General features: G+C 40.0%; 2 protein-coding genes across 3 annotated transcripts; both read left to right on the forward strand.

Moving 5' to 3' along the window:
* Window positions 1-778: 778 nt before the first annotated feature.
* On the forward strand, window positions 779-1,096 carry RB195_004182 (uncharacterized protein; the record flags this gene model as incomplete). Its single annotated transcript, XM_064180242.1, has 1 exon — window positions 779-1,096. One exon carries the CDS (start codon window positions 779-781, stop codon window positions 1,094-1,096), a length of 318 nt encoding a protein of 105 aa, XP_064033191.1.
* A 1,929-nt stretch (window positions 1,097-3,025) lies between these two features.
* On the forward strand, window positions 3,026-3,368 carry RB195_004183 (uncharacterized protein; the record flags this gene model as incomplete). Of its 2 annotated transcripts, none has more annotated exons than XM_013452868.2 (2): window positions 3,026-3,199; window positions 3,246-3,368. In XM_013452868.2, the coding sequence occupies 2 exons, from the start codon at window positions 3,026-3,028 to the stop codon at window positions 3,366-3,368; spliced, it is 297 nt and encodes a 98-aa protein (XP_013308322.2). The 2 variants fall into 2 exon arrangements, with proteins under 2 accessions (XP_013308322.2, XP_064033192.1); XM_064180257.1 differs by having other exon boundaries at window positions 3,026-3,178.
* Between the last annotated feature and the right edge of the window lie 13,501 nt (window positions 3,369-16,869).

Below are 16,869 nucleotides of genomic sequence, written 5' to 3' on the forward strand. Positions count from 1 at the left end.
TAATAGCCATCAGCAATGGATATACAAGTTATCGAATTATTTGTTGTGGAATGAAATAATTCGAAGTTATTCTGTAAATTTTCATGGATTTTTTCTAAACGGAAAAGTAAAATCGCTCAGAGAAATATCTAAACGACCAAATTTGGGTTATATTGACTCAAGCCAGGTCGTTATGATTTTTATTAGCGCGGGATAAAATAAAATAAAGGAGAGTATATACTACCTGTATGTTCCGACATTGATGTCGTAAAGATGCAGTGATCTAAAACTTTGAGCAACTCGTCGGCAAAAATACAGAAACTAACATCCATTACATTACGCTTTCGTTGGCTGAAGAAAGTACATTGAGAGGGCATAAAAGGAAATGCTTCAGACTGCTGTTGGGCAGTTTCAGTGGGACCTCATCTTGCTTTGTAAAGGAAACTGTCAGAAGTTTTTCGTAAATTGCACGAGATCTTGCACAAAAATGCGTTAGAAATACATTGAAATAAGCTAGATTTGTATAAACTCTATATACAGATGGACATCAAGAGCCCTATTCTAGCCCTGACTGCATGCGGTGTGATAAAGATAGACCTCCGGATATGGTAGCCTGAAAGTAAGCACACGCTAGCCAAATGATGATGGTCCTAGTCGATCAATAAATCGAATTCGCAATCAATGAATTGTAGAAGCGTAGAAGATAAATCACACCCCCAGAGCCCTTAAGAGATGTCTTCTGAAGTTTAGCCGGCACACACAACACCTAGCCGGTCTTCGCAACTCCGAATTAAGAGGAATGTCCCGTCTTCGCGACCCAGCGAAACATGTATCGAAAGCAAAACATAGATGGGCCGGTCACATCATGAGAAGAATCGACGATAGGTGGACTAAAAGAACGCTAGAGTGGATCCCGAGGGACGCTAAACGCTCCCGAGGGAGACCGCCAACGAGACTGGGTGACGTGCTCGCTACACGGATGGACCAGCTGAGAGCTCAGTTGGCTACGGCTCAAGGATCTCACCGTTGTCACTCACAAAGTTCGAGAACATCTTGGATGACAATGGCGAGGGAACGAAACGAGTGGAAGAGATGCTGGGGCCCGCGCGTCCAGTGAAGACGGGTCATCTAAGTATCTAAGTGAAGTAGAAGATGAATCAAACGAAAGCGCGAGCTTGGTGCAAGACATAACTGTTCTTCACGACAGTCTGACGAGCGTAGAGCAGAGAATTACACAATTGATAGTCCTACGATAATAGTTCTGTGGTCGCTAAGTTCAAAAAAGCCTTGGTTGGGATAACTGAACTCACTATTACTATGAGATCTACTTAGGGAACTGTCGAATTTCCAGTGCAAAGCAGATTTGACGTCATTGTTAGAGCAAGATAGAATCACATATCGAAATCAACCCACACACACACATACTGTGGTGTTCCAGAAGCGTTCCTTCAAAAATTGTGAACATTGAACTGAACTTGTTCGACATCTTGGAAGAAGCCGAATTCCATGGATTTCCATTGCTCGTACATTGTTTTTTCACTCCTTCTTTTTGCTTTTTTTTGATCGCTTTGTGGAATACGGTAAAGGACAAGTGAAGTTGCTTTTGTTTTATGAACTTGAGCATTACACGGTGAGTGAATCCCCATGTAGTGAAGATATAATGGCGAGACTACACGGGTTCTTAATTTGTCCACATGATCGACGCAGTTCTAGACCACGAATCAAACTATATTAAGGCCAAAAATAAAAAATACTAATATTTGTTTACTAGTTGCACGAAATCTATATTGTACAGTAACAAATAAATTTTCGCTGTGCTACAGAATAATGAGATGCAAGCCAAAAACTAGAAAACCATTCGGAAATGTTTTGTTTGCTGAGCTTTTTTTCACAATTAGTTGCATGTAACGCGGCAATGTTACAGCTGTTGCTACTGCAGCGCATGGATACTGTGCAGAGCCGGACCTTCCTCAGATGAAGGAGGTTTGGATCATGGGGTGCAGTTCAAGTGATGAGGATCACTTTGCCAACCGTCCAAAAGTGAAGGGGGTTTAGGGTACCGTCTCGGACTATCGCATGATGTATGATCCTGACGATAATGAGTGCTACCACTAGTTCTGGAGTAACTTGATGTTGTAACCTTGACACTACTAAGCTTAATTAATCACTTACAAAATTCCATTTTATCTATTTCTAGTGGGACAGTAGATAATAAATTCAAGTGATGAGTTCACCTTAGGAAGTAGAAAGTAGTTAAACAAATAAAAAATTAAATAAAAATTAAAAATAAAATTAAAAAAAAACGTTCGTCGTCATACTCAACCCGTCCGTCAAAGTGTTTTGCATGCGCGCGGTCCACATATCCTGCCCATTTTCAGGGCGTTTCTTTTTTTGTTACCGTGAGAATCTAGAAATTCATTTTCAAAAATCTTGCGCAAAGGCTCTGGAATAGATCCCGCCAAGGACAGAGTCTGTTGGCCAAGCTTTGGTAGATAACTGCGAGCTGGGTCACTTGCTAGCAACGTATAGTTTGAAAAATCCGATCAGTTGAGTGTATGTCAATTACAAATAATTAAATCGGATCGATATCGGAAAACTGAGAAAAAACATGCAGTGGAGAAATAGCGAACATCGAAACCATATCCACAACGAAAGAGGATGAAACGAAATAGATTTCTCGCGTTCTAATTGCTGGAGAAGGTTGTGTTCGTTGAGGTTAATCTACAAGACGTTCATGAATGACAATATAGACGGACCACTTTCCTACGATATCATTAAAAAACATACTTGAGCTGCAAGCTAAGTATTCCCGAAATAAGACTGCAAAAAGTGGTATTCACTGAATGAGGCACGACCTTAGTTCATTTGCACGAGTTTTTCAAGGAAAGAAAAGAAAAATCTATGTATAATCAAATTTAACTGAGTGGGCAACATGTTTGCACAAATTGGAATAATATTCTGAAACGTCATTAGCTGTCGAAATAAATAGGCCGCAATATGGAGCGTCAAACATTGAATCGGAACTGCATTCACAACTATCACCGACATGCTTCTCTACCTGTTCGGGCTTTTCCTCATCCTTCCCTTCACTTTAGCCGAAGACACCGAACTCGAAGATGACCTTGAGGGCGGCTCTGAGGAAGACACCAATGATACCGGTGATAACAATGAGGAGACAGACAGTGGTTCTTCAGGCGACGTTAGTGACTCAAGTGACGAAGTAAGGGTAATTAAATCCTGTAAAAGTAAAAGATTTATCCTTTCAGGGCGGTTGCGCTGACGCAGCGAAGTATGACAAACTCTGCCCGTACCTGAAGGAGAAGGGTTTCTGCAGCGGGTACCTGCAAGACCACATGAAAAAGTGGTGCAAGAAGACTTGTGGATGTTGAAGAGCTTAGTTCTTGATAAAATTTTCACTCAAACTTTCTCCATTGGTTCTTATCGAAAGCACGTCGGCACGTGTTTGGAAATTAAGTTCAGGGCACAGACAAATTAACTACCCTTTAAATTGGACAACACAAACTGGACAGCTGTTCTTTACTTTCAGCACATGTAGAGTAGATCTGAAAGTAAAATCTCACGAAAATATCAATTTATTTACAGACATTCCTATAATCCAATTATAGAGAAGTTAAACTCTTAACACCATAGAGCGACGTGCCTCAGGTAACATAATCCTAATCTACAACTCTACATTCACGTTATTTTTCTACGTCATTTGGTGTTTTCAGCAGAGTCAGAGCACTGTGATTTAGTGGAGTCAGGATAGTTCCAGCACTGCGATTTCTACCAAAGTCGCGGCACGATTCAGTCACTACTACCACTTCCATCGCTCACCCTATTTGCATCTGGTTATAGGCATCACCCCACGAATCTGGGGTGGTACGGATTTCTGGTGGAGTATTCGTATATGAGATCGTAGATTATTGAGAGAAGGATGATTCCGTTCATTTCTTCCTAAGTGCCGTAAAAACCGGCCCGGAAGATACGGCTTCGAGCGCTCAGGTGCGCCACTTTCTACAACGAGTTCGATTGGAGCGCGCCAGTCTTGTGCACGCGCCGCATCTTCCAGGCAGTTTTTTTAACGGAAATTAGGAAGAAATGGACGGAATCACACCCCTCTCCATAATCTACTGTTCCGTATACGAATACTCCACCTGAAATCCGTATCACCTCAGATTTGTGGGGTGATCCCTTTGAAGGCAAAACTGACGTGGTGAGGGGACCCGCGATAACGGCTAGAGATGGAGTTGTAAATCGCACGATAAGAAGTGGATCTGCTCATCTCTCCCATTTCGTGGATATCAATTTCAGTGGCACCCCGCCACCCTTGCGCACCGTCACATCGCTGTGGGAGATCAGTGATGCCTTCTCATCAACTTATACAAGAGAAACCAATGAATAGGCTGCTGATGGGACCAGAACGTGTACAAAGAGGAGCGTTCTAACGTATCTCGTAGGAATTAAAGCGGTTCTCACTCCGTTTCCAACGGGGACTAGGGAAAAATGAGCGAAACCACCAGGATCCCACAATTTGAAAAGGTGAGTGGATCCGCAACAACTTCATCTCTAGGTCTTCCCGCGGATTCTCTCACCATTCAAATTCGTGGTATGCTGCCTTTAATTCGAACAGTGGGGTCTAAGTTTAGCGCTTAGCGCACGCACTCCGTTAGTCAGCTTTTTGGCAAGTCATCATAGAAATCCTCCAAAAATGGCTGACGCTAGGATGGAGAACCTTATTCCATTCTTATCCTAGAGTCACCTTCTCCCGCCCTCAACAAATACTTTTCGCAAAGGAAACCGAATGTCAAAAAACCTTCGGTACGATAGAAAACATCACCAAAACTGTTGGCTGAAAATCTATTGTTGTCTGATTCGAAGAGTGCCTGGTTCAGAAATGATTGAAAAACTCATTAAAGGCAGCATATCACGAAATTGACGTGGTGAGGAGACCCAGAGAACCGGTAGGGTTCGGGTAGTAGATTACGGAAACCAACATGGCCTTTACCTCTCCTAATCGTTTATTTAAAAAAAAAACGTCGTGGAAGCAGCCGTTCTTTCCTACGCCCAGCGTTTAAACACGTCCCCTTGTACACGCTGGGTTCCCTCACCCTTCCATTCATTGGCTTTACCTGAATAGGAGGAGATCTGGATGAGGAGAGCTCATTAAACTTCGACCGCTCGTTCACGAACGCGGCACGTTGCAACTGATTTCGAAAGGAAGAATAGCGTCTTCAGCGCTGTTTTTTTTTCTTGAAAAAAGGCTAGACGAAGTTGGGCGGAGCGACGTTGGTTTTCGTAATCCACAACCCGAACTCAACGGGTTCGCTGATGTTCCCGTATCATGTGAATTTTGTGATATGCTGCCTTCAATGTGAGAGAATGATCTATTTGTTGCCGTCTGATCGCTACCTGTTCACGGCTACGCACAAACAAGCTAGCTATATAATCTCCCCGCGTATATTGCAGAAGCTCCACAAACACATCGCAACAACGTGGGACCTCAGAGGTAAAATCGGACCAATCAACACTTCCATAAGTGACAATCTCCAAAGATGCTAAGGATAAACGGGATAAACGTTTCCGAATGAAGACGAACCTCTGAGAAGTTCACTAGCTTTCCAGGGATTCTACCAATAATTATAAACTAATTAATATTGCCCTGAGATGTCACTACCACAGTAATCTGCGCAAGTAGAAAAACAAACAGGTGTTGTATTGTTGTTTTTGAGTCTATAAGCTTTTCCAATGTATGTACTACGTTTTTGGATTCTATTGTACCTATACAATTCTTTTTCATTTCGTTCAAATACAACATGTTTCTGATCAGAATCCACGGAGAAAAAATTGAGGAAAAATTAAGTGAAAATTTTTATTAAGAACTACATCCTTCAACATCTTGTGGAAGTCTTCTTGCACCACTTTTTCAAGTGATCTTTCATACGTGTTGTCGCAGTAGCTCTTATCTTTCAAATACGGGCAGAATTTGTCTTCGAATCCGTTGACTTCGCTAAGTCAACGCATCCGCCCTGAGAAAAAAAAAGATAGATCTTTTCCTAGTACTGTAAAGTGCACGATATAACTTCTATTACACTTTGCTTCCGCTAGAAGAACCACTCTGTCTCCTCATTGGTATCTTCCTCAGAGCCTTCCTCAAGGTCTTCTTCGAGGTCGGTCTCTTCGGTTAAAGGCATCACCCTACGAATCTGAGGTGGCCCGGATTTCAGGTGGAATATTCATATAGATGGTGATGATTCCGTTCATTTCTTCCTAATTGCCGTAAAAAAACGGCCCGGAAGATGCGACGTTTTTTACGGCAATTAGGACCCCCTCTTCATACATAATCTACTGTCCCGTATACGAACACTCCACCTAAAATCCGTACCCGCCCCCCAGATTCGTGGTATGCTGTTTTAAAGTGTACGGAAAGATGAGAAGAATGCCGAAGAGGTAGAGAAGAGCATATCGGTGGAAGTTGCGAATGCGGTTGCGATTCAATGTTTGACGCTTCATATCCAGTATATTATTCCACCAGTTAATGACGTTTCAGAATATTAATCCTATTTGTGCAAATATGTTGCCTACTCAGTTAAGTTTGATTATACATAGAACGGCGAACAGATGAAGCATTCCTGTAGTAACGATTTCAAGGATCTGATCGTGCAAATACGCTAGCCCCCTGATTTAGTGCTCAACATACACGGCCTATTATTTTCTTCTTTTGAAAAACGTGGGGATAAACTGAATTCGTGTCTCCTTCTAATATCTAATTCATAGGTGCAATAGGAAGAAGCCGAACGCTCTTCAGGTAAAGGAGGTCTGAGCATGGGATGGTATTCAAGTGATGATGATCCCTTCGCCAACCGTTCAAAAGTGAAGTGGTCCTTTCGTCAAGCGTCGAAAAGTGAAAGCGGTAGGAGTACCGGCTTCGAGTGCATAATCCAATTCCATACCAATTTTCAGGGCCTTGTCGAAATAGTGATCTCTATAAATCACAATCAGCGTCTCCACATGGAAGCTGCAAATTCCTCAAACAGCAACTTTCCTTCTCCTAGAAGAAAAAACTTGAGATATTTCCAAGAACTTAATGAGAAATCCTTTGTTTATATGCGTAGTCTGTCTCTGAAGAACACAAGGTGCTCGGCATCAAGTGTCAATCCGCGCCGATGTACGTCACTTCAATTTAGAATTCTTGAGGATAATGAACACATTGGTCTTTGCGAAGGTAGCCACAGAAAACCGTCTCCACTGCTTCTTTCATGTTACGAAGAAACCAAAGTCCATATCCCACATATTTGTCTTTACTAGGAAAAACACGACGGAAACGATACCAACGAACGCTTTTTTTTTCAACCGTCCTATCGAATACTATTCAGCTGATTTCCTGGCGCATTCGGTGCTACAACTCTTCCCTGCAGAATCTAGATATTTGTCGCAGAAAGTTCCAGTGTTCCAGTTCCAGTGAACGAGAAGAAACGCATCTCCGCGGACAAATTTTAATTGCGCAACAATGTATCACGTATCCAGACAAGGAACATTTACCCGCTAGATAGATCCGTTTATCCAACTGGGAAAATTGCATTGGACACGGGCTCAGCACACTGCCTTTTTCAACCTGTTCTATAAACACTCTTAGATTCAAGTTGGAAAAAGCCGTTTGGCTGGAAAGAAACGTTTTTGACTGAGGTGGTGGAAGAGGGTCTGAGGAAATCTGATTGCCATAGGCAGTTTGAATAAAACGTCAACTTTCCCAGGATATGGAACAACAACGAATGGTTACATTCCACAAACGCTCTCGCTGAAGAAGTTTGACCATAACCATAACTCAACAACACCCCTTGGCAAAAATGCGGGGGAATCGCGTCAAGAAATAAGGTTAAAGGATAAAGGATAAAGTTTCTGGCGTTAATCAATCCGCTTGGGATGCGCCCCCACGTTCACTTCAATTCAGAATCGTTTGAGGTTTACGAACGTGTATCTGGCCCATACAATGACTTGCGGTGGCTAGCCGATGTGTCAAGTCAGTGCTTTTATCCTCCCAGACAAGTCTGGTACCAATTTATCGACCCCGGAGGGATGAAAGGCTTGGTGAGCACTAGGGCGGATTCGAACCTCCGATCGATTGTGCAGGAAGCGGAACCTCTAACCGCTACACTACACCCGCCCCTAAATAAGGTTAACTGTTGACCAAACTCAGTGTATCACAAAACTGTCGATGTTGGGGTCTCTGTGGGCAAATATCGAGCTCTTTGTGTAGATTACGAGTACGAACTGAGTCATGCTGAGTTCCCCTTTAGTCGCCCAGAGAAACAACGTGAGAATAGTTTTGGTTCCTACGAGATACGATAGAACACGTCACCCATGTACACACTTTGGTTCCCTTAACAGCCTTTTCATCGATTTTATTTCGATAGTCTGCTGAAGAGACCTCATTGCTAACCTTTCGTGATTTTGCTCATTTCTGCTCATTTTTGACCGCTCGCTCGAGATATGGCGCTGGAGATATGGGCATAGATATGGGGTATGTGCAATGGCGGTGCGTTCTTACGTAATTCGTAAGAACCAACGCGACTTTCGCACACCGTTTTTCAGGACGAAGGACGATTAGGGGGGATTGAGCGAGACCACAGTCATACTCGTAATCTACAACCTAAGGTCTACGTTGTCTCAAAGAGACCCCAACACAGTTAATTTTGTGATACGCTGTCTTTAACGGTGTCGAACAAATAACATCAAGTAAGTATATCCTGAGACTGTAGTAGAAATCGTTGCAAGCGATCGAAAAAATCATTAATTCATGTATAAAATTGTAAACGACTACAATATTTGTTCAGTTGGCGATAGATATGCGATATTCATGAACTGCAGGTGCAGAATTCAGCTGTTGCATCCACATTGCATGCAATAGATGTAAAAAAAAGATCTGCATACCTTATATTTGTTGAAAATTTCCTAGAAGTCCTTTTTAGGAGCGCAAAACACTTACTTATGCGACTGTCAGAGTGGCGTTAGCTGCATAAAATTTCATGACCTTTGTAAGAAAAAAGTCAACAGTTGCTACCTATTATGATTAGTTCTGATTTTCTCTGGATGCTATAAAAATTATGCCATGAAAACACATCGACCAACTGACCCCACTTAGGTTAACATTTGTGGTCTACGGGGTGCTACAATGAGCCCTAACAATCGCAATTTTTCTCGCGAAAAATTTTGTTGTATCAATAATTCTGAAAAATAACAGTTGATTAATGTAGTAACCTCTATTTCCTCAGGTGATTTAATTTTTCGCAAAATCAAATCCCAGTACTCTCAGGAGGTTCTATTGGAGGTAAAAGTTAGTTTTGAGGAATTTTTTTTTGTAACTTTGAATTTTTACTCAGCGAAGCTGGTGCAATGTGTTTTATTCAAAGTATTGTCCATAGGTAATTGCGACTTTTCTTCACCTTTCAGACAGTATAGGATTCTGCGATGGAAAAATTCCACGTCTTTTGGGGCGATCCAAGAATAGACTCAATTTCTGGAATCTTCGTAAAAAGTGAAGAGTAACTCGGTCCGGATCAAGTGGTAGTCGAAAGGAGCAACTGCTGGAGAACACAGCGAGAATGATACGGCATCACATTTGAAGCGCCTCCAAAGTATCCTTGACGATTTTGCAACATATGGCCGAGTATTGTCGTGTTGTGAGATCACTTTGTTATGCTTTTTGGCATATTTGGGGGGTTTGAGCTTTAAAGGCATCACCCCACGAATCTGAGGTGGTGCAGATTTCAGGTGGAGTATTCGTATACAGGATGGGAGACTGAGGAGAGAGGGGTTATTCCGTCCATTTCTTCCTAATTGTCGTAAAAAACGGCCCGGAAGATACGGCTTCATTCGTTTTGGCGCACCATTTTGTACAAGAGGTTCGATTGGAGCGCGCCAGTCTTGTGCGGCGCCGCATCTTTCGAGCCGTTTTTTACGGTAATTAGCAAGAAATGGACGGAATCACCTTCCTCTCCGTAGTCTCCCATCCCGTATACGAATACTCCACCTGAAATCTGCACCACCTCAGATTCGTGGGGTGATGCCTTTTATGGTCGGCTCAATTGCATGAGTTGTCGTTGGTAATCTTCACCAGCGATGGTTTCGTTACGTTGGAGTAACTAATAGCAGATCACTCCGAGCTGGCCCCTCCAAATCCACTGCATTAGCGTCTTGCAATGAATGCTCGGTTTGGCCGTCGAAGCTGATGCATTGCCAGGCTGACCCTGCGATGTTCTGCTCTTTGGCTTGCCGGTGTGGATCCGTTTTTCGTCCCTCCTCATGATTCGATGCAAAAAAAAACCTTCCGTGTTGCCTTTGGAGCAGTTGTTCGCACAAAAAAAACGGCCTTCGACGTCCCTTGGGTTGAGTTCGTACGGAACCGAACTTCATTGTTTCTCCTCCATACCTGTGGCCTTGAGACGGATTGAAATTCCTTGTTGAGTCACTTCCAAGGTTTTAGCGAGCTCCTCTTGAGTATGGCATGGATCTTGGTCTCATAACGCTTTCACCTCAGCGTCGTTAGATTTAAAAGCCCTCCTTCGCGTTTTTTGACGCTGGTGTCCAAATCGTCACTTTTAAAACCCCAGAATCACTATGGTTTTATTGATAGAGCATGTTCCCTATATTCTTCACATCGCAAACGATGTCTGTTAGTTGCATTTTCTTCAGAAAAAGCAAAAAGACAAAAAAAGCAGCGTTTCACTCAGATTGTGTTTTCTTGGCACAAAAGTTGACATAATTAGAGTACAAACAAACAACAAACACAACAAAAGAAGAAGATTGTTTACACTTCAGCAAAATGACATATACTGATTTTCAGAGAGTAACGATGACGCCTTAAAATGAATATAGTTACAGGATGGTCCGATACGATTTAGTGCTAGTTACGCCATCTTTTGCAAATCCCTCAAAACTTACTTGTACCCCAAGAAAAAAAAAAGGCTACCTCAGAACGATAACGATCGCTTTCGAGGATTCCTGGAGAACTTAGTCGACAATCTTATTAGTTTTTGGATAGTCTGCAGTAGATAATTTATTTTAGTTTATTTTTATGATTTTTATTTTTATTTTTACATTTTTTTATTTATATAATTTTTATGCAAGGTCACCTAGTTTTTCTCAAAATGTCTCTCCTTACAACAGCATCCACCGCTTCAATCCGAAATAATACTTTCGACCGCTTAACGCTTTAGACTTAATATTTTGAATTTTGAATTGAACTGGAACAGATTCCAAGTTAACCGTCACCGATGACCACGTGAATATTCCGTGCGTGAATTTCACTAGATAACTCACCAACCCAGCACGAGACCTGCTTTTTTTCTGGCATTCGTTCAACCGCGTGTGGAATGCGAACGAATGAGATTGCGTCACGAGGCGACAGATATTTATGATGACAAGTGGAACAAAGAGGACATTATTTATCTTTCGCACACTCAAATAGAACTTGATTTTGTTTACGCGTTTGGAAACGAAGTTTTTCATTAATTACGAACATATCAAAATAGTATCGTTTGCTCGGAAAATTTCTCAATTTCTAAGCAAGCACGTGTGGTGCGTGGTAGAGGAATGTGAAAGAAAATATTGTTTGGGCAGGTGAATCCGCCCACTGTTTCAGCGCTTGTTTTCTTTTTTGAACCTCGTTCAAAATTTTATTGCTATTGGATTACGATCCAATAACAATAAAATTTTGATTCGCTTGCAAATGTTTGATTTTGAAGCAATTTGATGAGATGATGGACGGAGAGGAAACTAAAAATGTACATACATGTACATTGAGGAGTTTTGTACGCGCGTGGTGAACGAATGCTTGCAGAAAGTAGAAAAAATGAGGACAAACTAAGAAATTTGGGCGTGTGATTCCTTTTGGGAGAAGGATATCATGGAGCGATAATCACTATATGTTTTTCCTGCACCTTCTAAGCATAACTGAATGAAAATCATACAGTTTTTCTGGATTTCGGAAACAAAACATCTAAGGTAAAAGGAATGCGGGACATGTCCCAAGCCTTCGTTTCCCGGTTTCTAACCATAGCAAAGCTTTTTCACGGAGAAACATCGCCCTCGCATAAAAATGGGACTGGTTTCACAATCAAAAAAGTAATTTTTCCAGTAATTTTGCGATTTGCAACGGATTTAAATGCTTCACGCTTGTATTGAAGCCAGATACACGGATCTGATTTGGCCAAAAACTAAATCAGAAGCACGCATAGCCAGCCGTCTGTCAATAACGAGTCATCCACGAAGACGGTTCCAGGCATCCTTGGAATGCCCGCGTTTTATATTAGTCACGTGGATCAAACCAGATTCTGTGCTGTTGAAATAATAAATTTTTTTTTTTGTTTAAAAAATCCATATAATCAAAATCTCATGTGACAATAATAAATTAATCTACTATAATTATTAGTTTAATTAACAATTAATACTTGAAAAATACTACTGATAATACAACAAATAATTATAAACTGTTACCCTTAGTATCCTTAATATCATTTAATAGTATTAATAATTTTAACCTATTACCAATAATATATTATTAATATACTGTATTTTTATACTGTTTTGTACAAATAATTATACTACTAGTAATCATAAACCTTTACCTTTCTACTACTAATAATAATACTATTAATACCTTTAATTTACTACTAATAGCAGTACCTAAACTACTTTAATTTTTTTAAAAAATAATTATTACTAATGTATTTTAGGGAATTTCCCAAAAAAAGAAAGATGCCAAAAGAAAAGATGCGCCGATTTTCTCAACTTAGTGGACAAAGGAGCCCGGCGACAAATGTTTTGAAATTTAAAAGAAAAAAAGCCCTCAAAACTACGATATTCTGCTGATGAATGCCGCTTGGAATCGTGTAACTTACTCTTAGTTCTGAACATCGGAAAACGAGGAGACCTCAAAGACCTCAATAAGAAAAAAAAACCGTGTGGAGAATAAAAGAATAAAACTTAAAAATGTTAAATTCAAATGAGAATATCAGAAAAATTTAGGAAAAAATCCTTGGACATGTCTTTTTTCATGAACAATCTTTCTTAACCGAAATAATACACACTCTTCTGTAGAAATAGTTCTACTTTCACAAGAAAAAACTCCTGAATGTTATTAAAATATAAAATTTCAATTTTAATTTCATAGTAGTTTATATAGATGTAAAATTTGTGCCTAGTTGCTGTATGATATTCACAGATCATAACCAGATTGGTACAAAAAAATTCTGGGCATTCGTCCCGCATATGTGAAATGCTATAAAGTAAAAATTTTAGCTGTTCTCAATAACTAATTCACATTATTCATTTTAAAAAATCCGGCTACCGCGAGACCGACTTACAAATAAAAAAAAAACTAAAAAAAAAATTAAAAAGGCTTACAAAAAAATAAAACAAGCACTAGAAAGTGAATGACAAAGAAAAATTGACCGCAGTGCAAGGACGACTAGGTAAGCACCTGTGACCTCGGTGAAGTTTAGAAAGCTATTTCTCTTTTCTGTATGTAGCATGGAAATATGAAGATGAAAGTGAAAAAATAGAAGGAAAAAAATGAGAGAATGAAAAAACTGAAGCGCAGGACCAACATCCACGTACCTGGCAAAGAATCCGACAAATCACCTCCTCGAAACCTATGTAATATTTCCCACAAAGCGATGAAGTGGTGCTGGTTAGTTCATCTTCGGTCACTGATGAGAAATCATCGTCAAATATTTGCTCACAATCGGCCATCATTTCCTTCAAACGACATTTTTTCCACACTCTCGGAATAGAAATCACTAAGTGGCGAACAAAATACCCAAAAAAAGCGAAAGATTTTTTTTCGCCCGCAATAATCAGATTAGAAACTACTTAAATAAAATTATTTAAAAATAGGGAAAGGTATTGGACTGAAATCTCTTTCAAAAGCAATATTTTTTAAATCTACAACATTTCCAATGGGGTTTATGGTATTGCTTATCTAGCACATTTTTAAAGAGTGGTGAGCAGAAAAAAAAATGATGGAAATCCACAAAATAATCGCGAATATAACATTTCCTCGTAATTCTCAGTGTTTTAGTACACGTTCGTCATGAAAGGCTAAAAAATGCACTTTTCTTCTAGAAAAAATCTGAGGCTTCAATAAGGGAAAATTCAGTTAATTTTTTGATCTACTGATTTCGGTTAGGTAAATTCCATTTTTCCGATCTCTGATGGAATTTCTTCCTTCCAATGTGTAAAACTACGTGGCTACATCGGAATTTATAAATTTGTTTTCAAGAGAAAAACCAAAATGATAAAATATAATAAAATAATAATAAAAATAATAAGTGACAATAATTAATAATAATTAATAAATAAATAATAGTGTAAACATAACAAAATAATAATAAGAAATCACAAACGATAAAATTATTTCAAACAATTCCTTGTTTCCAGGATCAGGGATCAATCAAAGAGAAAAAGTAGCAGAACTTTTCCTTGTTGAATTTTCTCTTCACCATAATAAATGTGACTTCGAAGAGCGATGTGCTCCGGAAGAGTCCCGCGAAAGAACTTGACTTAATATAAGCCAACTCTATACCATCTAAAAAAATTCGAAAAACTAAGCTCACCTTACATGTAGTACAGTACTCCTCATCACTTGCATTATTAACGGCTAATAGACATAATGGTGTGGCCAACCATAGAGTCAAATGTCGCATACTTAAAATATTGGTTGTTTATAAATTGTAAACAAAACGAAAAATACAACTTAACACAAAAAACTCCAGAAATCCATTGAAGTTTAGGAAATTACGTGATATTTTTCAGTGTGATCTAATGAGCGAACGCTAGCCAAGGTGTGAAGCGTGGCCTCTGATTCAGCACCGATCGTAAAAAGTGACAATGGCACCGGCACGCAACATCGAAAATGCGGCTACTCAGACATGGCGAAAAAGCGGGACGGCGAGACGAAGTGTAAACTATCGCTATGCAAAAAGAAGCATCGCCAAGAAGCCAGAAATGGCTGCAAGTAAATGACAATCGAATCCGAAGTCACCTCACTCTGCTCCGATCTGCATTTCTCGAGACAGAAACTACAACGTTGGGACTTTTTGCTCCTCTTCCTGAAAAACCTGCTCCAATAAATTCCGGAAGGAGGTTCTTCTGCACTCGAGTGCAGCGATAATTCCTTTCCTGACTCAGCAGTACGATTTTGAGCTCTTTTACCAACAACTGAACGGTTTTAAGATTTCTGCTCAAGCAACCTTGCCACATTTTCTCGCTAGTGGATTCGTTTTTGAAAGAAAATTTGGCGACATTCTGTACCACCTCATTCTCACCCAAACCCTGATCACGTTTTTGATCACGAATTATATTTCCTGTTTCCGGTACAAAAAAAAACGCTGTGTTTACATTGTACCTATTCACTACCTATTTACTGTATCTTTTAAAACTTCTGTAAGTCAGTTCTTGTTTCTATATACTCATCAATCTCTTCTCTTTCTTGGAACTAAATTTTTTATATTGCTTATACTGTAGCAAAATTTTACGTTGTAGCTTCTTTAAAAATACTGTAAAAAGCTAGGGTTGCTATGAAGAATAATAGAAAAAACGAGAAAAATCACTATTCTATCAATAAACGACGGCATTAAATAAAACATCTATGACTAAGTCAGTGCAGTTAATCTATGTAGATTTTCCTTAGTTAAAAGAAAACCTCGATAACATCCTGAGCCGATCCGGTACATAATTATCACTGTTAAATTCAATCAAGGCAACCACATACCAGATCCATGTGCTAAGATTTCGGTTGCGAACTTTTTGAAGCATTCAAAAGGCATCACCCCAAGAATCTGAGGTGGTACGGATTTCAGGTGGAGCATTCGTATACGGGATCGTACATTAAGGAGAGGGGGTGATTTCGTCCATTTCTTCCTAATTGCCGTAAAAAACAAGACAGCTTCGAGCATTCCGACGCGCTATTTTCTACAACGAGTTCGATTGGAGCGCGCCAGCCGTGTGCACACGCCGCATCTTCCGGGCGGTTTTTTACGCCAATTAGCAAGAAATGGACGGAATCATCCACCTCTCCATAATCTACAATCCCGTATACGTATATGTATATACAAATACTTCACCTGAAATCCGTACCACCTCAGATTCGTGGGGTGATGCTTTTAAAGAATAAAGTATCTGGCGTTGATCAATCCGCTTAGGATGCGCCCCACGTTCACTTCAATTCAGAATCGTTTGTAGTTTACGTGTAACTGACCTATACAATGAGTTGTGGGGCTAGCCGATGTGTCAAGTCGTCAAATCGGCGTTTTTATCCTCCTAGACAAGTCTGGCACCAATTTATCGATCCCGGAAAGGCTTGGTGAGCACTAGGGCGGATTCGAACCTCGATCGAACGTGTAAACAGCGGGACTGCTTATCGGGTGCGCTACGCCTATTCCTTTGATACCAACTTTAAAAAAATAGAAAGTAAAGCTTTAATCTTTACCTGCTACCGAAGGATGATAGGGAATGTAAATTTAACTAGTTTCGAAATGATTACGAAAAACTCTCAGTGAGCGGCTGAAATTGTGAGATTTCGCGGCTGCGATCGGAAACTGACTCAACGAGGTGAGTTAGTTCTATCTTGGGGTTGGTCGCTGAATTATCTACTTCACTGTATCACTAGAGTATAAAAAAAAGGACTGACAAGAATATGTAGTGACTAAATTAGAGCTCTGCTCTGCTAAAAATAGAAGAAAAAATAAAATATTCAGAGAACCATTTAGGCTCCTCATCACGAATCCACATCCACTGTTGTAGGTACACATATAAATGATCCACAAGAAAAATTGGAAATTGGAATTGATTTGATTTTGAGCTTATTCTAACCTACTTTTTATTTATTTA

The sequence above is a fragment of the Necator americanus genome, chromosome I (assembly GCF_031761385.1).
Source record: "Necator americanus strain Aroian chromosome I, whole genome shotgun sequence".
In the NCBI taxonomy this organism is placed as follows: domain Eukaryota; kingdom Metazoa; phylum Nematoda; class Chromadorea; order Rhabditida; family Ancylostomatidae; genus Necator; species Necator americanus.